This window comes from Mycteria americana, chromosome 1 (genome assembly GCF_035582795.1).
Source record: "Mycteria americana isolate JAX WOST 10 ecotype Jacksonville Zoo and Gardens chromosome 1, USCA_MyAme_1.0, whole genome shotgun sequence".
Classification (NCBI taxonomy): Eukaryota; Metazoa; Chordata; class Aves; order Ciconiiformes; family Ciconiidae; genus Mycteria; species Mycteria americana.
Genome location: NC_134365.1, coordinates 200392231 through 200417407, shown reverse-complemented (window position 1 = coordinate 200417407; position 25177 = coordinate 200392231). Strand labels below are relative to the sequence as shown.

General features: G+C 39.2%; 1 protein-coding gene across 2 annotated transcripts in view; it reads right to left on the bottom strand.

Moving 5' to 3' along the window:
• Positions 1 to 25177, bottom strand: part of ATP8A2 (ATPase phospholipid transporting 8A2) — a 309679-nt gene that overhangs the window by 142643 nt on the left and 141859 nt on the right. For both annotated transcript variants that reach the window (XM_075490877.1, XM_075490875.1), the window contains exons 25-26: positions 13625 to 13808; positions 9261 to 9371 (exon numbers count right to left, since the gene is read on the bottom strand). In XM_075490877.1, coding sequence (XP_075346992.1) covers positions 9261 to 9371; positions 13625 to 13808 — 295 coding nt within the window. The remainder of the gene's footprint in view (positions 1 to 9260; positions 9372 to 13624; positions 13809 to 25177) is intronic.

The following is a 25177-nucleotide window of genomic DNA, read 5'->3' as shown; positions in this document are numbered from 1 at the left end:
CTCAGGTAAGGATATCTTTTTTGTTCAACTTCACAAAAACCAAGAAGACAAAGTACTAGTAAAATGCTTCAAGATCATAAAACTGAACACCAAAACAAAATGTTTCAGTGTTATCATCAAGTTATTCATGCTCAAGAAATATCAAGCCATATAGCCTGTGACCTTACTGCTGGGCAAGCAGCTGGCAGCTGGGCAGACTTCTATTCAGTTCAGACAAACAAAATGCAGCCCACGCACACCAGCACACTTTTTGTTCACGAGCACACAACAATAAATAATATCATAGCACATGGTTTGGAACAAATAAACTCATTTTATTCCAAAGAACTGCCAGGAAAGTAGAAAATGTCTTCAATTACTATTCAGTGACTTCAGTGGGACTGCTCACAGGCAAGCCACCACACATTTCCAAAAGTGGGCTCCAAGTTACATTTCAGAGTACTTTGGGCTTAAATAAAAAGTTAAAGGACTTTGTGAAATTGGACAAAAGCACCACTCGTGAATAGATACTACACCTTGTCTGCCACACTTCCAAACTCTCTGGTACTACATAAAAATGCTTCACAAAGAGCCGTGCAAAATGAACTGCAAACCCTCCTCACACCTAGGCTAAGTAGCATTTTTAAATACCAGGGTAACATCTGAGTTTAACTGCAGCAGATGCAGCTAATTGCGTAAAAGTAATTCTGCTTTTCTCTCCCCTGGAAGAATAAAGTCTTCCAAGTTGCATTAAGTTACAGAACACTTACAAGGCCATTTTAACACAAGTGCCTCAAAGATTCTAAACCAGAGAATTAAACTCACTGTTCTGATTTGCCAGTCAGTCAATGGGGCCGGGGTCTATCTCCAAGTCCTTTTGGGCAAAACGTATCCTCATTTGTAAGCATTTGTATTACCACTCTCCAAAGTAAGTCAATTGCTGTAGAAATGCATTTTGAACATAGCTATTTAGAGCAATGAGGTACAGGTGAAAGAAGAAACCCTCACACCCTTCAACATGCCAGCCCCATGGCTTCTGTCTAGTAAAAAACAAAACAGAAAAAAACCCTTCTTCATACATCCAATACGCATAGGATCTTACTCTGCTATCAGTTATTCCCATGTAAATCAGGAATGTCTCTACTAAAGGAAGTCTATTTACAGGGGTATAGGCCAGATATAAAGAAAACCAGTACAGGCCCAAAGGATATATTTGTAAAGAGCTGTATTACCAATGTATATATGGTGTTGGATTTTAAAAAAAGCTCTCTCAAAATTACCTCCTTCAGTGCAGTAGAGCATACATTGCTAAATTCAGCATGAATGTGCTACACACAAGTTATTCCCTGATAAGGTTTATTTGCACTTTTTTAACATTGATACCAATTTGAAATTTGGCCTTCTCTGTACCCACAAGTAATGCCATATGCACTGAATTGGCCTAGGTGGATGGGAAAGTGGGAACCGTTCCCCTTTATTTTTATTAAAACGACAGGTTATCCAACGTTACCGAGTCAGAGAAATCAATATTTTTTAAGTCAATATTCAAAGCCATAACAAGAGTTATACTTGATATGAAAAATTCTAGCTTTTGGAAAGAAAGTGGGGTTGAAATCAAGAACGATAAACCCTGGAATTTCAAAGCTGGTTTTGTTTGATGGAAGAAACCCTAGGTTTAGGTTTTCCTAACCTTCATAACACAGGTTTAGCTTCCCTCTTAAAAGCTTCCTCACATGAGGGAGGGAAGGGAGATAACCTTCTAAACTTAACTTGCATTTTCATTGGTGACATAAACTGAAAAAACATTTACTGATGACAGAATTCTGGCTTTGATGAACACATTGCTCAGAAGATGGCTAATGTTTTGCATTTAATGGCCTTGAATTTAGAGAGCAGCATTATTATTGCTTTGTTATAAGCCCTCCAAATATGAAAATAAGATTTTTCACACCAAATTAAGCACATATTTTACAGAGAAAAAAAACCACTGTGCCTGTCATGCAGCCCTTATGTATATAAATATACACAAAAAATGGATCCAGGCGCTCTGAACATATCTGGCCAATAAAATATCACAGCAGATCTCTTGAAGTAGTCTATTGCAGTGTGTATTGAACCTGGTAGGTGTTTCACCTAGAGGTTTTGAGACCACACTAAGGAACTTAATTTATCATTTATAATATTTGGAATGTTGAAAAATTACAAGCTGTGTTGGCTGTAGGGTATAATCAAGGCAGTGTTCATAAAAAATCAGAACAATGTCAGTACTCATTCCATCACTTCTGAAAATGGTTGGAAAAAATTCAAAGCCAACCGCTCAATAGTTGAGTCAATTTGGTTTTCAGGGAAGATGGACTGCTCTCTAATGATTCACTAGCACTGAAAAAGAAAGGAAAATTAGCATGGATTTATCTTTGTGACCGATTCCTTGGAAACTCTTGGGATTAACATACTCAATTATGAATCCAAAAAACAAGAAGTCAATCAAGATTAAAGTTGGTGAGACCAGCCTATATACAGTTCTCAATTTCTTCAGACAACAGGGGGTTGAAATATGGAATAAATTGTCAGTGGTAGCAATATAAACTAGGCACTGTAAATCAGCTGAGAAAGAATTAGGATACATTTTTAAGAACAAAAAGCAAAACACTATCTGGACAATTTTGGATTAGGTTGGTGAACTGTATTTTATGATATTCCAAGAAGTTTGGCATGCTATTTGCAGGATCTGTTTTCTGTAACTATTGCTACTAAAGAATGTTTTCTTGAATTGGAGCCTACAATTAGCTTTCTTGGTGGGCGCGAAGGGCATAACGTTCTGTGCCTCCCTAGGTCTTCTACTTCTGCATGTTAAACCTGTGTACGAGGCTGATAAGAAACAGTGCAAGAGAAAAATAAGCACGTATGTAAGGCCTGTTCTTCCAAAAATTATCAAGAGGCAGTGCTGAGTCTCACATGCTTTGCTCCTCACACTGTGCCCATTACTGTGCTTTCCAGGTCTGCAAGCTCTGTACTATAACTTCAATAAGCCTTCTGCACTTTTTGAACTGATTAACGTTACCCAAGCTGAGGGGTTTAGATTCCCTTTCTTTTTACATGTTTCAAAAACAAATGAACAACAAGAATGAAAAAAGATTCCTTCACTTTCTGGATAGGATTCAGTTACCTGAACACAGACATCTTAGCACTAATAATGCTGCCACTGCTTAAGACAGGTGAAGGTCTTTGGCAGGTCCTGTGGCACACCTGCCAGTCCCATACTGCTCTCCATGACCCCAGAGCATCCATAAAGGCCATCTACATGGATACTGCATAGGTTTCTCTCAGGCACCTAAATTTACATCTGATACCAATCTTAAGGACACTGAATCCCACCTTTTGCCTATCTGAAAGCACCTGTCCACAGAGAATAAGTTACTTATTCAAGATATGCATGCATTTGTGAGAATTCAAAAGTCAGATTTCCAAATGATATCAAATGGAAGTCACACACATATTCCTACTTTGCTTCATCATGATACAGTATTGTTATAAGCTAACCACACCAACTGAGTATATGCACACAGAAGTAATGACTATTAAATGCCTACTGGCATTTGAAGTATTTGAACAAGCAACTGAATAATTTAAATACATAAGCATGACAAGACAGTTAGCTGCCTGTATTATTGTTATCCCTGTTAGAGAATTTTACAACCAGACACTCTTATTCTTAATTTAACACAGGGGGAAAATACTGCTCTTACCTTGTAACAAAGTTGCTTTTTATGACAACACTTATTGCACTCCAGTCCTCAACTCATTGCAAAAGTCCTCATGCTTAAGGTTTTCTATCACCTGGCTGTACCCTCAGATTTGCAAAGTCAATTGGAAACAGAAAGCACAGGGATGTAGGTAAAAGTCAGATTACACAAATCAGGGATAAGCATACAGAAGTGTTAGAGCTGTATATTTTTTAGTATCATATCAGATATCCAAATGGCATGCACAATTGAGTGTAAGAGGGCTAAAATTCCCATGTCTGCTTTCCATATTTTTAAAAATACCTGTTATGTTTGACAGGAAAGCATGAAAACAGGAAAAACAAATGAAAGGTCTCATGCAGCAGCATTTCACATGTGCTTGCACAGCTTGTGCTATCGGCTAGTCTGAAGTGGTGACAACTGTGTGTGCAGTACTTCACAGCTCTCATTGCCAGACCTTGCTGGACTCACAAAATCACCACTTATTTAAAAGCATGTTTATCCAGGCATTGTGTTTACTCAGAGTTTTTAAGACTTGAAAATTCAGCTCTTAAAAGAGAAACTATGATCTTGGTGTTTTGCTCTTCAGCACATTTATCTTGTTTAACACTGCTCACATATAAGATTTCCCTCTCAGCCTCCACAAAGAAACAGCTTTCCAATCTGGGCTTACCTCTGGATTCTTAAGGCAGAAAAGAAAATAATAAAGCGTCAGGGTATGTACACTATACTCTCCCCTTCCCACTTGCCATTCTTTTCTCTGTCATGGCCCTATGCTGCCAGACCTTGACAGAGGGACCATCCATTTCCCCCCCACACTCATTCTGCAATATATAATACAAGAGCACTTCATATTAAGTACATTTCAGATAAACAATATACTCCAGTGAAATATTGAGCACATTTTTTCTACACACTGTGTTGGGCCCAAAAGCTATCTTCCATGCTACTGTTTCCACAGAACTATTCCCAAGTGCCTTGAACTCTTACCTGATATTTCTGATACCACCTTTGATCTTTCTGAGTTTCTACTTCTCCAAGCATGACATGAAAGCAACATTCCTGTATTCTTTTACATTTGAAATCAGCTATATTTCAAAGCTCTGATGTCATCAGGACAACTTAATATCATCTCCAGTGAAATATATCTGCCCAACAGATGCAAAACAGATCTTTTGTTTCACTACTCAGTTTAAAGCCAGCTACATAAATAATTGAATGAGATGGTGTTTTGTAATGATGCCCAGGTATTTGTCTGTCAAATCTTTAAAAGCCAAAACCCTGTCACTGACCTTCTGCTTCAGGATGATGCTGAATGATTGCCTTTCCTCAGTAACTGCTTTAGTGCACACTGCTACTGCAGCCAGACACAGGAAATGCAAGAACAGACACCAAAGAGGGGGCTTTACATTTGCATTTCATCCCTGCAGCTATCTTGGTAGCTCTCTATATAGATTCCCTTGCCACTGTTAGGACAGACCCAGCAAGGCCAGTCAGAGTGGGGAAGCAGCAGCAATTTGTCTATCAACCAGCTCTGTAGATGGAGAGGCTTGATTCTGCACCCCTCTGCTGGTAAGTGAGGCCATAAGCAAGGGAACCCCAACTTTATACCCTGAAGCACCAGGGCAGCAGTGATATGCAAGGACTCAAGAATCAGGCTAAGAATCACACTACAAGGACTTGAATTTCCAGGACCCGCTTCTCTTTCTGCTTTTGATTTATATTTCACCGAGTTTTGCATTTTCAAAAATCAAGGGGGGAAATTAAGAGAATGGCAGGAGGACAATGATGAAGAAATGCAAAAGGAAAGAGATCAGGTCAGAGAAAGGAGAGCAACATTGAGTTTCTGGCTGTTAAGCCAAACCAAAATCTTCTCAGACTTCACCGAGCTTTATCACTTTGATGACTTAAAATTCACTTCTTAAAAAAATATTAGGAAGGCCTAATCAAGGGAAAGGGAAAATACACTCTTATCTCCATTTCCCCTGCAATCACTAGACTACAAGGCCTGCCTTCTGCTATATTAGCGCTCTAGCTGCATAAAATTGCCCCAATAGATTTTAGTTGTTGTCAAAGCAGCTGAAAACACAGTTCCTGGGGCCCCGTCCCTCCACAAAGAATCAGCCCTTGCAGGAAGGTAAGCACCAATCTTCACCCAGCAGCATCTCTTAGGAGTAAAGCCCATGATGCCCGTCACCTGAGTACACTTCCCACCAAACCCCAAATTCTGTATTTTAATTACCACTTCTCCCAGAAGCTGAAGGAAAGCTGATGGAATTTAATGTTTCAGAGATGTCACAGTTTGGATCCTCCTGGTATAAGAGTGACTGGTATCAAGATGAACTTCTAAGTGTATTAGGGGTTTTAATATACTAATGTTGGGATGCTAGGGAAGGAGACAGCAATATGTTCTCCTCAAGGATTTGTCATTGTTTAATTAACTTAAGGCTAATCTTAATGTATGCCTCTGCAAGTTGTGTCCAGATGTTGCGTGCTAAGCCCGAGTACCATCTCTTATTTCCCTCTGATATTTGGAAAGTATCAGGGGATAAAAAATGATGAGACCCAGTGCTTCACTGCTGCAAAACTCATTTACATAAGGCTTACTATAGTTATTCCTCAGGTGTTAAAGCTTCACTGGAATAAAACAGATACAGTAACAAAGGTGTAACTGACAGTCATATTGACCGATGTGCTTTTTGATGCAACTCTATAAATATTTAGTCAGTACAATCCTTTAGAAGATTAACTTAGCAAGTAGTTCAAGTTCAAATCCCTGTTTCATTATGATGCTAAAAGAATATTCCCCATACATCACACATCCAAGCAGGAAGTACAGGTAAATATTAAACTTGTCCAGAGCATGAGGAAACAATCAGGAACACACCATACGCACAAGCAACAGTGCAGGAGTGCTGGGAACTCAACTACCATTCTCTCAAGTTGAAGGATTTATTCCCTCATGGCGCTTCTGTTTCATGAGTATCACTCTGCACCACAAACTGATCAGCGCTCCCAAGCCTCACAGCAGAAACACAAAACAACTCAGCTTTCTTTGTGTAAAGCTAAGAAGGGAATTAGAGACCTCTCCTCTCTCTCTCCCCTGCATCCCTAAGATACCCAAATTGGTGTCTCTTTGGTTTCCAGGCAATTTGGCTAGTTTTATACAGTTTTGGAGGGGAAGTTTCTTAAGATCTCTAGTAAAGCAAACTCACAAGGGGAACTAAAACCAAATTGACCTCTTCCCATTGCTGCAGATCTACAAGATTTCTTCTGTCACTTCACCTCCCTTAAGCCTTAAACTTGCTCCCAACTTCTATGCAGCGTGACCACAGAGGGGTAACCAAGGCACAAGGCTGAAGCTTGTTACACATTTTTCAGTGCTCAGGTGTTAGAAGATGGAACTGACTCCCACCCTTAGTCATGGACATCAGGAGACACAAAAGCTCATTTGTCTCAGTACAGTATGCAGAAAGAACTGAACACAAGACTAATACAGTGAAGAGAACATCTGACCTCCGAGCAGGCTTGCATTTTATGTATCATATAGTGATATCTCTGGCTAATAAAATTCCTCCCTATGGTTAGATGATTAAGCTACCTCAGGCTGGAGGTCCCAGAGGCCTTCACCTGTCTTCAACCCCTTCCACAGCTGCTCACATGGGAAGGCATAATTTAGCCATAAAACATTTGATACAGAACTTAATTTACTTGTCAGACTATAGTAAATGAAGCAAAGATACACACTGCTGCAATGGGGGAGAAGCAGGGCTTTCAAAACTAATTTTCAAATGGAGGAAAGAATCCTAGAAGGCAATCATGAAGCTGCTAAGCATTTTCTGAACAATTTGGGGAAAACCCCAGCAATTTCTGTGCTCAGTAAGAAACCCACTAGAAAAGTTCTTTAAATTATTTATATTTCTTTTGCACAATAATGAATATTATTGTCATCTCCAACAACACTTAAAACCCCTTACAAAAAACATAAGTTATGATCAGCCCAAGTCAAATTAAGGACTATTTCGGAAAGTAAAACATGAACCAAATCTTAATTATCCAAGTGAGCTAAATCTGTCTCAGAGCTGTGAAGGTAGCTTCTACACTAGGACAAGAACACACGTGTGAAATCTCAGGAACATGGATTTAACTTTTGGCAGAGAATCTGGCTAAAGAGTTGGAACACAGTCAAGATTCGGATGCTTAAAATTTAGAAAAAAATCAACTCCTTGTATTATTTCACAAATCTAGCGTACTGTATATCACTCAACCATCCTGCTCTCACCCACTACAGCAAAACACTGCCATTATTTTGATTGCATAGCGTAACTCTCTCACAGTAAACAGACTAATCTGTGTCGAAATTGTAACAGCCACAGCTAATTCAGAAATAGCACAGGAAAAATGGAGGAAGTTAGTGGAGAATATTTGTTCTCTAAGAGCCTAACATCATGCATAAAAGATGATCAGACCCCGAGGGAGTCAGGCATACATACACATGGACCATGGTATGATTCACTGAATAGTAAAACATTACTTACCCACTATCTCCTGTAATCGATATAACTAGCTGCCTAATTATAAATGTTCTAATTTTCTTACCTGTTAACCTCATTCATGTCTGCTTAATTGTAGAAAGAAATAGAAAACCTAATATATGCACATAGACATATATAAATAAAACTGATGAAGAATGTGGACGTTGTTTTACCAAGTGAACACTTGATACTCAAGTGACCAATCCATTGAGTTCAAGTTCCTCCTGTTTCGAACTAGGTAACAGCACACGATAAACATCCCTTCCTGATCCTTCTTAAATTCAAGACTATATCCTGAAGCATGAGAACTACACTCCTATCTAAGCAGGCTGAAATGCAATATATTACTGTTCATAACAGTATTCAGCCCTCTTTAAAATCCATTGATTTTACTTGACATCTTCAGGCAATTAATTTTTCAAAACAGTTAGTTACATTTTAAATTTTATTAAATCAAATAACCTGATTAATTTTACAATTTCACTGGCATTGTAGGGCAAAATTATGTCCTTGCTTTCCAAAAATCAAGGCAAACTAATTTCAGTTTCAGCTAAGCTATGGTCTTTATAATTTGGAAGCAACAGCTACAGTTTTTGCGTAGTTTATTATTTGCCTTTAGAGTTCTTCTCAATTCTATTAAATGAACTTTTGATTTAATTTTAGCCCCAAATTTAAGTTTTATAAATATCAGCTCTAACTGAAATGTTTCCATGAATACAAAGAAGCTTTCAATAAGAACATTTGCACAGAAGGAATGAACTTCATCCCTGACATCTCATATCCTACGCTTCACTGTACTGAAACCTTCAGTTTTCCTTTTGCAAACATTAAAATATTCAAGTGAACTAACTTAATCGGAGAAAGGAAACAGAATTTCAAGTTGTTAAACATGGAAAAAAATGTTAGTGCTTTTAGCTCAAACCATTTGGATGAGTTTTTATTTTTATAAGAGACGATTTGAGGAGTAAGCACCAGAAAGACCCAACCATTTAGTTACTCTTACCTCAATAATATACAAAACCACATTCTTGTAGAAACAGTAGAGTATGCACTTGGTAACTCGATTGTAACTCCAAGCTCCATGGACCAACAACAGCTTCTCCAAGTAGGAAAACTGAAAGAGAGAAAACAAGTTTTTACATATATGAAGAACTGTTTAAAAAAATTGGTTAAAGTAAACCCCTGCCCTCAGAAAAAAGAAAAAATCCTCAGATCAGCTGTGAAAGCTGTTCTTCAAGAGCAATATTTAAATAGCTTAGCAGAACAAACATGCATAAAAAAACACTTAAAATATTACAGGAAAAGCCTTTTTTGTAGCAAAACCTCTGAATGTTTTTAAGTGGTCTTCATTGGCCTCAAACAGCAAGAAGTCTTCAATTTGTATTACTATCCTGATAGCAAAAATCAAGCAAGGTTAACATAATATAGCCTTGCGGATTGAATATAAATGTGAACTCCTCATTTCATGGTCAAAAAAAGATTCCTGTGTTTGAGGGCTTACAAGGTTCAGAACCTCCTTCCTCTGTGTTAAATGAACAGCCTGGTAATTAGAACTGTCTTAAGCTGAAATAAAATGCACAAGGGGGAAACACAAGTGGAAAAATAGATGCATAGAGTCTTTTATAGAGAATGAATACTTACATTAACATTTTCAGCCCACAAAATGTATGCAATCGTGTGTTATACAAAGCACCTAAAATATTGTATAAAGAAAGAAGGAGCATTTGCCAAAAAGGGCAAGTAAATTAATCTTGTAACAACGGATAACTTTTAATGGTAGTTTGAACCACAGATACAGCTCAAATTCAGCTTCTCAATTCAGTAGTTTTGAAAATGGACTTTTATAGAAGCAGTCTCACAATGCAGCTTAGGAAATGTGTATTTTTCTAGTCTTGGCTTTGTCAGTGAACTTCTTTATGGCCTGCAGCTTTCCTCTTTTGTCCAGTTACAGACAGCTCAAACTGGTGACTAGATTTACCGTTCAGCACACATGTACTTGAAGGGTTCTTGGACACTAAGGTGGGACCATTATTTGCTTTGCTTCCTTTTCCATGAAATGACTTGATAGGAAAAGCTTGACTTCCGAAATTTAGATTCTAGATCATTTATTTTAACCAAAACTTGTTCGAAATTGAAAGCTAAAGTAATGAATTAGGACTGTCATGAGATAGCTCTGCTCCCATGATTTCCAGCACTGAAATCACTGAACCACAAATCCTGTAAGAACAGCCTCTCTCCCATGCATCAGCAACTCAGATTTGTTAGGATATGCCAGCAAGAAATAAGGAGAGAAAATAAGTGAACCAAGCTTCACGGTTCAGCCTCTGCCCAACTTGAGTCAGGACTGAAAGTGGGAGACTCACAAGGGAGTAGCTGACCCGCTAGACACCTAATGCCTCAGCTACAACTTTCCTCATCAAAATTCACTAACAAAACACATCAGCAGTGATGGGAAACTTTCAACTATGTCCTGACAAGTCACCCCAAACACATCTTGTAGAGAATGGTTGTACACACCCCAAAAGTTTCTCTCTCTGCTGAGTCTAACGAGTGACCATCTCAGATGCAGTCTTCTCTGGAGCTCAAGGCAAAGAAAAATCCTACCATTAATTGCTCTCTTGTCTGTACTCTCATGAAAATGAGTGTACTGCATAGCACAGTAAGGAAGAAATAATGCAGTCCTGAGCCTGTTCACACTGGTCAAGACTCCCATTAAGACGTGGCAAGGAATTAAATTTGGTTTGAAGCTGGTCACTGAAATTACGCAAATGCACAGCTACTGGCATACTTGAGCGACTGTAGGGATAGGGCTCTGACACTGCCCTTGTTTGGACACTACTGTTTTTGTGGAGTTTTAAATCAGAAGGGAACATTACAAACATCTGGCCAGCCTACCTGCAAAACAGTTTCTGTAAGTTTTCACAGTCGTCTTTGTATCAACCCTAGCATAACTTTTTTTATACAGAGATTATCTTTTAGAAAGACACCCCCCGACCTGGACTAGAAGATGGGGTGATGCTGTATGGGGGGGTGGGGAGGATGGGGTGTTTAAGACAGTGAAAATGCATCCAAAATGCAAGTCAAATTTTCCAAAGAAGAAAATTGAAACCTGAACATTGTTTAAGAAAGAAGTTTCCCTAATTAAGAAAAGGAAACAGTCCCTAGACACCAGATGCTCTCTAGATTAAGATGATAAAGCCTTTTACTGAGGAAAAAAGTTATTAAGTTCTACTACTGTCTCTCTAAACAGTTAGGTCATTTGATTTGGGAATTCTCTAAATATGGATCACTGGTGCAATATCATTTCAAGGGAAAAGGATGATTCAAACAGATGCTCCTTGCACCTGTGGAAGCTATTTGGAGCAGAGTCAGACAAGTTGCCTTCTTATTTTTGTTTGGTTTATGCTTTGATTCTCCCTGGAATCCTGAACAAGCCTATATAGAGACTTTCTCTTCCATAAGTGCCTACTTCTGGCACCACTGCATTTGAAATACCATTTGAACATGAGATGCTACATTATAGTGGTCGTCTTAAATTACTCAATAAGAACATACTCTGCCTTCAAGGCATGCACATACAGTAACGCTTTAGTGGAAGTTATATGTCTTCACTGAAAGTAATACACCCCACAGAGATCAAGTTTTTCTTTTAAATACTTTTTTTGAAACACACTATTAGTCTCCTTTACAAGAGGGATTCCTTTACCCATTTTCTAATCAGCACAAAGCTCTTATACACAATCACAAAAAATACAGTTCCACAGTGGTTTACTAATTTTTGAAAGTTAAAATTCTGTGCTGGTGTGACCAACTTCTATTTCATACTGAACTAAGAAGATTCATTGCTACAGTCAGTAACTCCCTGACTGGAATTTAAACCAAGAGCAACTTACTTCCACATTTTAAGACTAAGTCCAAAGACAGGGGGTTTTGTTAATGCAGAAGCAACACATGAACGTGGAATTACTTCTTCAGATTTAATATTACTGCAACTAACACAAAAGGAATTAAGTGTCTAAGTTCCTCTATGGACAAAACTCTCACTGCTTATGCTTACTTATTAAAATGGAAGTAATAAATGATCTGAGGAAATCTAAGTAAAGAGCATTCAATGAAGTTATACAGTGGAAGCAATATATAGTTTACAGAAGTTAAAAATGAGAAAGTCATAACAAGATACCACAGACTATGATTATAGCAGTTCCTATAACACTATGTATTTGGAATATGCCACTGTTTATGACAGAACAAGCCCTTGATAAAACAACCTAAAGTTTTCAGCATAAATTTGGTGAAAGGTCTCAGTTATTCAAGCCTGAAAGCCAAGGTGTTTCATCAGACTGCAGAACAGAGCAGCAATACAAGACTGCCACTTACTGTGTTAACCACTGCCACTCACAGCAGGGTTAACACAATAAACGGCTATCTGTGCAAACAGCAGCATTATCCATACCTTTTCAAAACCTCACCTTCTACAGAAACTATCAAAGGATTATAATATTTCATATCACTTGGTAGAACAAATCTGCCTATACCCTCCCAGAAGGGAACATCAGCTGATGCTCACAAATCACTGAGGAGACAGTGGATCATCTCTGCTTCCTGTCAGCTCCATCTGTTCTTGCCCTGCAATCAGTCTCAAACACATACACAGAGCACCTCAACTGTAAATAGTATTCAGAGGATGTCCAGCAACTGAAGCATCTCCTTCCTTTCTTATGTTTAAGTCTTCATTCTAGATCTTGGTTTCTTCAAAACAAAAAAGGCTTTTTACTCTCCCCTTTAGCTGAAGTAATCAGTGCTGAATTTGATGGGATAGTTTGGGAGTACTCACCCAAATAACATTCAACATAACATACCTAAAATGAAAACACTGGCCAGCTCTCTAGAACTGTGACCAATTTTTGGATACATCATGGAGGTGGGGGGAAATGGAAAAAAAAAAAAAAGGAGACCCCTCAATATAAGAATTTCCAAACAGCAAACTCTTACACGGCTGGTTATAACGCCTACTCAGAGTAAGAGAAAAGAGCTTACATGAAGAGAGATAAGTTACACTTGAAAGCATGTTAACATACATATCACGGAAAGTGCTTCTCCCTGATTACTGAAGAATCAAGACATTGTACAGCTGTCAGAAGGAAACAAACTTTGAGGAGAGATGGAGCTTTGCCCTGAAGAATACAAAATCATAATAATGAATCCCAAAAATACATCCAAGATATTTGTTTTAGACAGCTACCTTGAAAAGGAAACAAGCAGAGATGCTCCTAGCTTAAAGGCTAGGAGAAGCCATCAAGCACTACATGGCCACACAGCACATCTCTGACAACAGGATATGGAAGTTGCTTTTTTTTTGCCTCTGACCTGTGCAATAGCATAATCTGAGCAATTGGTTGCCTGCATGCCCTCATTGCCACTGATCCCCACTCCAACATGAGCCGTCTGGATCATTCCTACGTCGTTGGCACCATCCCCAATGGCAAGTGTTATGGCATTGACGTGTTTCTTGACCATGTCTACTATTTCAGACTTCTGTAGAGGAGATACTCTGAAAAGGAGAGAAAAAGGTGTCAGTTTCTCACATGCTGAGCTATGTGCCTTTCCCAAAAGGACAGCTGTAATCTACATTTAGAAGTAATCAAAGGGCAGTTGCTAGGAAGTTTCTTTATTCAACAACTAAGCTTCAGAACCTGTGCCAAACCATTTCAGAAGGAAAAAGTAGCTTTAAAAATACATTCACATTTATCATTACTGGCTCATTTTATGCAAAAGAGATCAAATAGATACGAAAGGTTTAAAAGCTTTGTCTTCCTCCCCCAGCCCCAACCTGATACACTTTGGCATACACCAGTGACATTATATTGGGAACACTGGAGAAAGGAGTTTCCTCTTCAACTACCAACACTTACAGACTAACAGTGCAGGCTTCCCTATCTGCTGTCAACGGTGCATCTCCATCCAGGAGGTAGAAGACCACTAATACACTGAGAGAATAAATCGGAGACATTTTCAGTGGTTTGGCAGAAGGTACTGCAGGCTTACCTTATTCCCTCCTCCATCTTACTTCCCCACTTGCCAGGCCATTTTCCAACCTCAGACGACACAGTCAGAATCAGAAAGAATAAGGCCTCTCCCTGATCTCACATATGCCTTGCATTGCTGGTGCAACTCTGACTTCAGCGATGATGTTACTCAATTCCAATTTAAAAACAAAAGGCTGACTCCATAACACCTGAATATTCTTATCAGTTTTATTGGTAGTTACTTTAACCTGACCCTTCTCTCATTTTATATCAGTTCCAGTTCAATAAAAATTCATGGAATTCAACAGAGTTAAACTAGTCTAAACCAGGGAGAAGTGAAAAAACACTCAGGACTAGGCTACTAAATTGGATAGGACACCCAAAATGCCCTTTTTTCATAGAAAAGGTGGATCAGATTACCAAATCATATGAGGTATTCTGGAAATACCTACATGTAGATTAAATATTTCCATTCTAACCCCATCTGTACAAACAACCCTAATTCCTTTCCCCATCAGTTTTAGTTAAAGTTCCAAATGATTTTATATTCCCTTAAATAAAGCTTTAGACAAAACTTTTCCACATCTCAAGTCAGCCACATAACACTCAACAAAAAGAATGTAACTGATATCTAAAAGCTTTACTATTAAAATAGGGGGAGAATGGGGAGCTTGGGGAACAGGGGAGACAGTTTTTTTTACATGGCATTTTTTCCAGAGTCTACATCCTGTGGGAGCAACTTATACAGCATTTTAATACACCTGGCTGGATTACTGCTGATCAAAAAAACCTAGAGTTATCTTGTTCAGCATTTTGCTTTATGGCCTTGGTTTTGTTTAGTGCTGACCATCTCTTAAAATAATTTGATAAGTAATTGGGGGAGAAAGAGTTCCTAAGAAAAATTTGCTGGGCTCAAAATTCACATGTGAATTTAACCACCTGAAAAGTCTAGCAGCTGTCCTGTTCCTAGAAGCTGAAAACAGGAAAGAGTTGACTGTGCCATAAAAGTTACTTAATACCACTGGATAGATTTATTAAGCGCTCAACTACCTGGCAATGGAAACACCACTTGGCACTGCAGGGGCCCAGTTAAACTACCAACACAAAACCCTAACACACTAACCAGCCTATGGTGCATGAAAGGTGTCAGTTTATAATTATAAAGCTGCTCTGAATATAGTCTGCGTCAAATTTTAACTTCTCTCTCATACATACACACATGCACGCTCCCCTCTACCCCACTCCCCAATCTTCACATGATAAAATACTAAAGCATGGAGCAAGCAATCAACAAGGACTTCAAGCCATAAAATGGGAACTCCAGAGGGACTTGGAGCCAGTTCTGGAGAAATGGGATTGACAAGTATACAGACCCCCATTACCAGCCCCAGGGGCACCTCTACTGCACAGGACCATATACTTTTGGCAGTCTCCTCGTGCGATTATTTCATTGCAGCTGAGCACCGTGTGTATCTGCTAACGTCCTCCTCAGACAGATGCATTTTGTTTGCATGCATTTCCAGTTTGCATTCATTTAGTTTTCAGTTGCACGGCAATAGAAATAGCCAAGAAATTTCCCGGTTTTAAATATGCTTAAAGTAACAGAGGAATGAAAAAAGACAGATTGTAAACAGCATCTCTGATTCCGTAGTTTAAGCTAGCAGCTTGTCTACAGACACTGCAGACATGACCAGAATGTGGCAGGGATGCTTAAGCTTGTTCTAGTGCAGTTTAGCTGCGACATGTCAGGCAAGCTAATATAGCCTATATTCACTTCTATGCCTGCAGTGTAGGTGTGGCTTCAGATCTTAAGTCAACTCTGACATTAATGACATATTATTTGTCAAATCAATGGAATGCCCCAATATAAACACATTTATCAACTACTACATAATGTACACAGAGTATGCTTTTACTGTCTTGACCAAATAAAGTTAATTATACCCACAGTTATAAAACACCCAGTTAAAGACTAACATCTTTATATGCCTAATAAGAGTAATCAAGCTACAGGAAACACTAGATATATGCTTTAAACACCAAAAATATTTCTACACTTGGCTTAAGAAGATGAAATCTAAGACAAGATTTCAGCGTAAAGCATTATAGTTGTTTATTCTAAACAGAAGCTTTATAGCAAGCATCCTCTTTGACACCTCCCAATCAAGCACAGCCCCAAACTCCAGAGAACATGATCTGCTGCACACAGTGTATTAACTACAAAAGTTGCAAATTGAGATGGCTACTTATTTCCTGAGGGGTTTTACAGCCCTCCCAACTCACACTCTCAGCCTCCAAACCTCTTCTGCTCCTTGTAATCTATTTGGTACCAACACACTGCATGAGATGACATTAATCCCCTTAGCCAGATGATCTGAGCCATGGTCCATTTCTGCACATTTGATAGGCTGTCTACATGAATAACTGGAAGATTATAGCACAGGACACTTAACCTGCAGCTTCCCCCAGGTGATATCTTGGAAGGGGAGGAGGAATAGCCAAGTTCACAAAGACTCCTGGACAAATGAATAAGTTCAAAGTAAAAAGCACAAGGAAAGCACTAACTACTTTGGAGAAAAATTTTGCAGCGACAGGCAACTGTTGGTAATTATCATTTGGTGGAACATCCCTGGCTTTCACTGCAGAGCTAACTGCAGCAATACAGGATGTAATCCTTGCCTTGATATACACCCAAATAAGAATTAAGATGTGAGCAAAACATCAGTTGCATCAAAATCTTCTGCTTACTCATGTATTCATTCACTTGTCAGACAGCAATGCTTCTTACAAAGGTTCTTAGAGTGCAACTCAAAATAGTTCACTGGAAATTTTTGTTTATACAGAAGTTATTTTTATTGTCTCTGCTCAAAAGCATCTTTGACAACAGATACCATCAACTTAGTCCAGACTGATTCTCTCTTTTACACATACTCCTGGAAAAAAAAAAGTTGGGTTTCAATACCACAATTATAGCTACAGGATCAAGTTTTCAGATTCTTGCTCAAACGGCTTCCCTGAAAATCTGATTTTAACCTACTCAGGCTGTAGAGAGCCTGGGGTCAAGACTGCATCTTTATAAAGTGTTTAGCATTCAACGTTTGGCTGTGCAATATAAAGTGTTTGTGGATGACGGAAGGGATGCACAGAGTTGTCAGCCATACAGCAGACCTGCTAACTTGCCCCACCTCTGGGACTTACTTCCAGTAGTCTCACTCTTGAGAGGGTAAAAGCTGATATGGAAAAATGGAAGGTTCTCATCAGTCTCAAGCCTGCTTAGTCTTTATCAGCACCTTTAACAGATTAATACAGAAAGCAGTTTCCATCCTGAATGATATGACTGACGCCTTGATATCAGATTGCTTCCTCTGTAAGGGGATGGGTGGAAGCAAGAGAGAGCACAAAGCACTATACCTTGGGAAGAAGCTGGGAGAGAAATGCAGCCCAGATCCAGGGACCCTCAGAAAGATATGGACCTAATTATCCTCAGATCACTTAAATCCATATGGGAACTGTGGAAGGAGGCAGGGGTAAGTAATTTTCAGATAATGCAGTACTATATTGTTACTATCAGTACATACTTTAAGGTCCCTCTTGTACTTAGAGGAAGCTCGTGTGAAAAATAGCACAGGGCACACCACAGAGCAGTAACACAGTTAGTTTCCACAGAGGATGTTCTAAGTGGCTTCCCACTGACTTCTGCAGATCAGCTCCCAATGGCTTTAAACCCTCAGTGTGCATTTACTTCTTTAGCCTGGGTACACATATTTATGATCGAACTTCTTACCTGATACATTTTGCCTGTTCAGTAAAGTTCTACTCATATGGTTTAGTCTTAGGTAGTCCTGCAAGGAGTAGGGAGCTGGACTCTATGATCCTTATGGGTCCCTTCCAGCTTGATATATTCTATAATTTTGTGACTCTACTCAGCATTTTGCTGGAAGATTTTGGAAGGTTTGCCCAGGCTTACTTTATTTCTTCAAGAAGATAATTCAAGCACAGATGGAGGATCTTCCAGTTCAATTTTTTTCATCAGGAATACTTATGGGACAACCAGAGCAATTCACAAATCCTATCAGTTCTGTCATCTTTCAGTGAAAGATTTCACCCACCCACCCCCCCCCCCAAACCCCAGTGAAGTGGTGGTATTTTCAAAAATAAATATCAAACATTTTATTTAGAAACCCATTTTGGTAGCAAAATTTTTAAAACCTCAAAAGTAAGTAGAAGTAAAACATTAAAATATCCATTTTAACCAAGCAAAGCAATGCAATAGAGCTTTAACTTCAATTTTTAATGTACTGCAACTGATTTAAATCAATCAATTCCTTTACTGCACTTTTGCAATCTGGCAAGGCAGCTATCCCTCTTATTCCCAGACTCCACCTAATATATCAAGATGGATGCAGTCACAAACGAGACAGGAAGGACACAATCAGTACACCCAGTCTTGCGTCACATAGGTCAGCTACACTCCACAAGATACTATCAGTTGGAAGTGAGAAACAGTTTCTTAATTCTGTCCCTATGCATATATGTATTTATTGAGATAATATTTATTCATATTTATTTATAGAGCAACTGATGGCAACTGTAAATAATACTTCTCACACAGGCCCTTGAACTACAGCTGCATCACTGCAGATGCTTCAAAGTATACAGACATAAATCACAGATGGGAAATAAAAATGCAGTATTTCAGAAAATCATTAGTTTTATTTATTGCATTCAAGTCTAAAGGACTCAATGAAGACAGGGTCCTGCTAGAGTAGACACTGAGACTATCAACTGTATATAAAGAGACATGATTAATAAAGAACAAGGTAAGTAAACTTTATTGAAGTCCATTTATCTATAAGACATAGACAGAAAAAGATTAGGTACTTTATAAAAGATCAGTTTATATCCAGACCATCTTACAAGGCCATGAAGGGAAGGCAGCCCCATAAGCTCTTCCACACCTGAGCAAGGCACAGCTTGATGCTGAGTCTCAGCACGTTCCTGTTTCCTCTACACGTTTGTTTTTGTGGGGATTTTTTTGTTTGTGGGTGCCCTCCCCCAGAACAAGGAGACTAGAGCATTTCTGTTGAAGACTGCATACTTCCCCACCCCCAGTTTGATACAAAATACTCTTAAGACATTTTTACCCACACTTTTAAACTTCTAATGTTCATTTGTGAAAAGAGGAAGGAAGCTGTTTCAAGTATTACCTTCTTCTGCTTCCATGCTGTAACAGGGATTAAACACAAACACATTAATGTCTTTAACATGAAACATTAATTTGATATTCTACTTCCTTGAAATGCCTTGTTAATGCAACACAAGAGGCCCTTAAGAGCCTACCTTTATTGCAGTGAACATGATTTTGCCCTGTTCTATCGTAAAATACACTAGTACTTCAAAATGCTCAGTGACCTCATCTTCAGAAAAGGCAGAGATGGGAGACAGCCCAGAAAGAGCTGAGAGCTATCAATAATATTGACATGTAAGCATATGCATTGATCCCCAGAAAAAGCAGCAAGATAAATTAACACACCACTAAAAGTAATGCTCAGAAAGCAAGGAATGTTACCATGACGCCATATTTAGCAGTTTTTAATTACACATGGATTTCTCCTGACACACACCAGGGTGCAGATTTCAACTATGTGTCATCCACACAAGAGTTAGTCTTGAAATACAGTCGTGATACTCACAGATATCTTGGATAGACTGATAATGATGCAGTAACCCACACAGAAGAGTGAACAAAAGCACACGCACATCATATCGACTCAAAATGTGCATTACATTGAATGCTTTTCATTTACCAAGTGCTCCAAATCTCCTTCACCTGCTGACAACCATGATTTCACAGGGACTGGCTGTGGTGCAGTACTTACAACTTTGGAGACAGCACTGAGTGAAATGATTGATAGTTTAATGTTCACAAAAAGCACCAAAGGAATTCATCCAACTAAATATAAGTGCCTCCAATGGAGACATCTCTATCTCCACTAATCACACCACGCTCCTTTTATAGTCAATGGAGAGAAACAGGCACTTCTGGAGTGCAATTCATCTGGCTTATTTTAGACATGTACTTTAAAGGTATAGTTCATCTCCTCTTATAAGTGTCCTTTTCTCTCCACCAAGGTAAAGGGGGCTGAAGGTAACTAGTTCACATGAAAAAGCCTACTACTAACATGTAAAATTACACAGGATGAAACCCACCTTGCCCTACTGCAGTGCTAAATACCTTCAAATTAATCAGGTGCACAAGCTTTTCCTCTCTTGCTTTCTGGGAAGGTGGAATGCCTGCTTCCTCTCAACACAGGCACCCAAGGCTGAACTGATTGATACACCATGTCCTCCTTCCCTTCTCTTAAAATTCTTGCTTCTTGACTGCACTTTCAGCTCTTGCGAATTCTTTTCTACAGTAATTTCCCAGTCCCATCTCTTCTGAACACAGACAACTACAAGTCTTAGCAAGCCTCTACTGGCTTCTGTAAAAACAACCACAGCTTCACCACCCTTCATCATTTCAGCTGCAATCTCAATCCTCCATACTTTCTTAATTTTTTTTTTTCCCTGAGCAGATCATCCTCCAGACTGCTTCACTTGTCCAAATTTATCAGACTGATTTCAAGTCTATTTCTTAATTTTTAAGAGTTTTACATCCTATTTCACTTATTAGGAGTCTCACTTCATCTTGTTGTAACTACAAAACAAAATTTCTTCCTTCAGTTTTTCAGCCTCACTGACATGCTAGTCACACACTTGACTTTCTGAGCAACATATATTAACTCTACATTTCAGGTTATCCAGAACAGGATATTTTTGATGCCTACCATGGCTCTAAGTCAAAACACATGCACACACCCCTACATACATGCTCATAGAACATGCAGCAGTTCTTTTTAATTTAATGGTTACCAAAATAGTTCCTTCTGCATCACTTTAGGTATAATTGAAATGCCTTCTTAATATAAAGCTCTCTTTGTAGTTATAAAGCCACTGAATCTTACACAGTCTTCTGAAGAGGAAGAACCCAAATTCATTTAGTACCTTTTTATCACAAAGATTTTTTTTTTCCTAATTATATACATTCCCTTTTTTTTAAATATATGTATCACTAGAGAATTTAAATTCTCCCTTGCATTCCATATTTCAACAACTCATTTGCCATTCAAATTTGCCACTGAAATGATCTCCAGAGGACAAGGACTAAGAAATAATATCTTTATAAGATGGAATCAATGTATTAAGCAGTGTGATATCATACACAGTGCCCCAGCGAACACAGGGTTAAGTTTCAAGTCAGCATCTTCTTCCTCTTTGATATGCCTCCCTGCATGTTTCTGTCTTGATTGCCCTTCCCCCAACCTGCTTTATGGGGCAAAGATTAAAAAGGGAAAATCTAGTCTGGAAAACGAATAATTTGGAAAGTGATGAGTTGGCAGAAACACGCTGTTGAATGGGAGACTATTTTGCATTTTTAACTATAACGGTCACTAGTAGCAACAGCTATAATACATTTTTAAAGTGAAACTAATGTATCAAATTAATTTTGAGCTTCCCTCACCCCAAGCTGACTAAGGCACATTCATTTCCATGCTAATCAGCTTGAGCAGTTCTCATGCAACACAGAAATCTGCCTTTTTCTAATGACAGAGCAAAAACATTTCACTCTGTAAAATGTACAGATTAGTGCCCTTCTAACCTTGAGGACATGCACAGAGAGCGAGAACCCGTATGTTTCACACGGCACAGTTGTTTATAGACTTTTGCAACACATGATGGAATTAAGTGACAATTGAGACTGTGGCCATTAATAAGCATGTCAGCCCATTTAGCAAGGCTCTGCCCTGCAGTGAAGCCAACAGATCAACCAGAGGGCCCAGGGTGAGCACCTGCCTCTAGAAGCAGAACAGCAATACTGCGGTAGCATCAGCCACGCCACGTGGGCAGCATTGTTGCCTGACAGGCACTCTGCTCCTCCACACTAACTACAGCTCAGAAATACAAAATACAGCAGCTTCAGAGAGCATTACTATTGCAAACTACTGCTTCTTTCAGGATCATATACCTAAGAAACAAACCACATACATTGACACGGGAGGAAGACGAAGGGAGATGTACCTAGTAGATTTGAGGTAGTTTGCCATTTCAGCAGTGCTACAAGCACCGACAGTTTTATTTCTTCATTCTGAGTTCTAATAACTCTGCATGATTTATTCTTCTCCCTCTCTACGAAAAGTCTCCTGGAATTTAAAATGAGAACGCATATAAATGATCAACTTGCATGTTATTGTTGAAAAGTCTAGGATCTCTGAATTACATGCTCCTGGAACTGACAGATTGACACAATCCCAAACAGGGTATGTTACCCAGTAATTATCGTCAGAGGGCTGCAATGTACCAGTATATCATGGTGAGGACTCGCTACCCAAAATGAAAGTACCACCTATTTGTAAAAAGCGAGATTTTCAATTTCAGAATTATCAGTATACCTCAGAAGTCAGGGTCATGTTGTACCAGGGAAGAAAGGTGAGGTCCCAAAAAATTTTTTTCATGACACCACTGAAGAAATGCAAGTTATTTCCCACCCTTCCCTGAAGTCCAGTCTCTATTTAACAAGAACAAAATCCTTGTGGTGAAGTCCCTAAATCTTTAGACATTTGGAAAAAAAGAACCAAACGTCTGGTTTTAACAGCCTCTCTGCAGCTAGGGAAGTTGAGCACCAGGGTGTTCCCACCAAGATTAAAAAAAACTCAGACCGCTTTTAGGTAGAACTGGAAGTCTGACTGGGATCAGCTCAGTCTTGGTCAACTATTAAATCCACGCTCTGTTCAAAGCCAGGTTAAGTATTAACTTACAGAAAAACTTTCACACCATGTTCACTACTCCCAAACACAAGCTGCAAGAAAGGTTCTTAATATCAACCTCTAACCTCAGACTCAATACAAAGCCACACTGCTAAGAAAACAGTGGGGAAGGGAAGGAGGAAAAAGAAAGGAGTAATATTCTAGAGCAAAAGTCAGTTATACACAAAGTCCATGATTAAACTGAAGCATTAAAATACTGCATCTAGGGTAAGGGGGTGCTTTTGTCATGTTCAGACACCACCTATACTGTAAGTTAATATGACCAAATTTCCATCAAGAAGGTTCAGTAATACCATCTCTGCCCATGGCCAGCCACTAACATGGCCATATTGCTAGGGCACCTTTAAGCCTCTAACACACGGTTCCAACATACCCATATCTTGGTGAATGTTTCCATATTCAGGTTTAAGACACAGAAATGCCCTGTGGTTTGTGAAAACAACGGTGATTAATAGCAGCTGCTGCTGTAACAGCAAAATAGAACAACAGACAACAGAGTGAACACAACATATATTGGTTCCCTGCATCTCTGATTGTCAAGCACCTTTCAAGTGTGAGGACCCTGCTGCAGAGGAGAGCATGTGGAACTGAAGCCGCACATCACAGGCTGTCGCACAGGGCACGAGGACACCACCTGCTGTAATAGCACTGGCAACTGTCGGGCAAGAGGAGGCCAACCTGGTCCTCCTGCCTCACTTGGGGAGCAATTGCTTCAGCTAACTGTCCCCAGAAGCTTGTCCAGGCATTTTGGAGCAGTCCAGGCAGAGTCAGGGAGTCCTGTAACAGCACAGGATGGACAATCACAGTCCAGTGTCCATGCTTGCTCCTTATCATTCTTATTAACAGTGTATGCACAGCCTGAAGTGCTTAATACACCAGGAAAAGCTTCACAAATCTCAACTCCCTCTGTTTTTTCCAAACTTGCACTGACTTCAGAATTATGCCTCTTTTGAAAGCTCCAAGCTGGCCACCTTGCTGTTATTGAAAGGAATCTTCAGGGGTTTTGAAAAAAATTCTAAGAAATTGCAGTTTTCATTTCCTGCATGTGTCTCAAGTCTGAGCCGATTTGCTTTTGCACATATGATTTTTAGTTTTAGTCTCATCCATATTTCTGACCACAGGATCAGTCATACCAGTACAGACAGAGCTTTGCACAAGACAGCGCTCCATGGAGTAGAGACAGTCAAAAAAAGCACAAATATTTTGCTTAATAGCTCAAACGAGGCCAGCATTTTTGTTTCCTGAATTAGACTAAGAATACAGAACTAGGAGACAAGTCTTCACAATGTCAAACCATTGCATCTTTATAGAAAGGACACAAAATGCTGCAGTTCCAGTTTGGTAACATACATGTCCATGTTTCACAGGACACGCTTAGTTAGTGCTAAACAACAGATGCCAGGACAGATTGTCCCATCTACCGCCCCTTTTACTTAAGGAGAATAAAAAGAGACACTTGAACAATTTTACATAAGGAGCTTTAGAACAGCAGAGAGAAGACAGGTGCATTTAAGTTAACCTTTTCCTGAAAGCGAGCAGAAGAATATTGCCTGAAGGACCTTCTTTCCTGGAGAGAAAACCAGCTTTGAAATGTTTCAACAGGCATTACAATGAGCCCTTTTCTATTAACTTGTGGTCTTCTAATGTGAGCTTTTGGGCAACTGAGAGGCAGCAATAAAGTATCAGCCCATTACTAGGGGCAGAGGAGAGCAGATTTCTTCCACATCCACTTTTATACCAGATTGGTCTGAGAATAAGGCATCCTCTCGCTGCTAGAATGATTTTAAGCACTGGGCTGCTTCAGACCATTAGTGCCACAGTAACGTTGAATTTGAGCACGTCCAAGTCATTAGTGCCAATAGAATGTGAAGTATCAGAGCCACCTTATTATTGCTAAGGTAACTTAAATCACCCATGGCCTAGGCTACGACTGGAAGAGCTAAATGAGCCAGACCACGTGAAACATCTCCTCAAAAAGATACCATGGAAATTGAGAAAAAAAGGAATTGCTAGGAGTTTAACTGTATCCA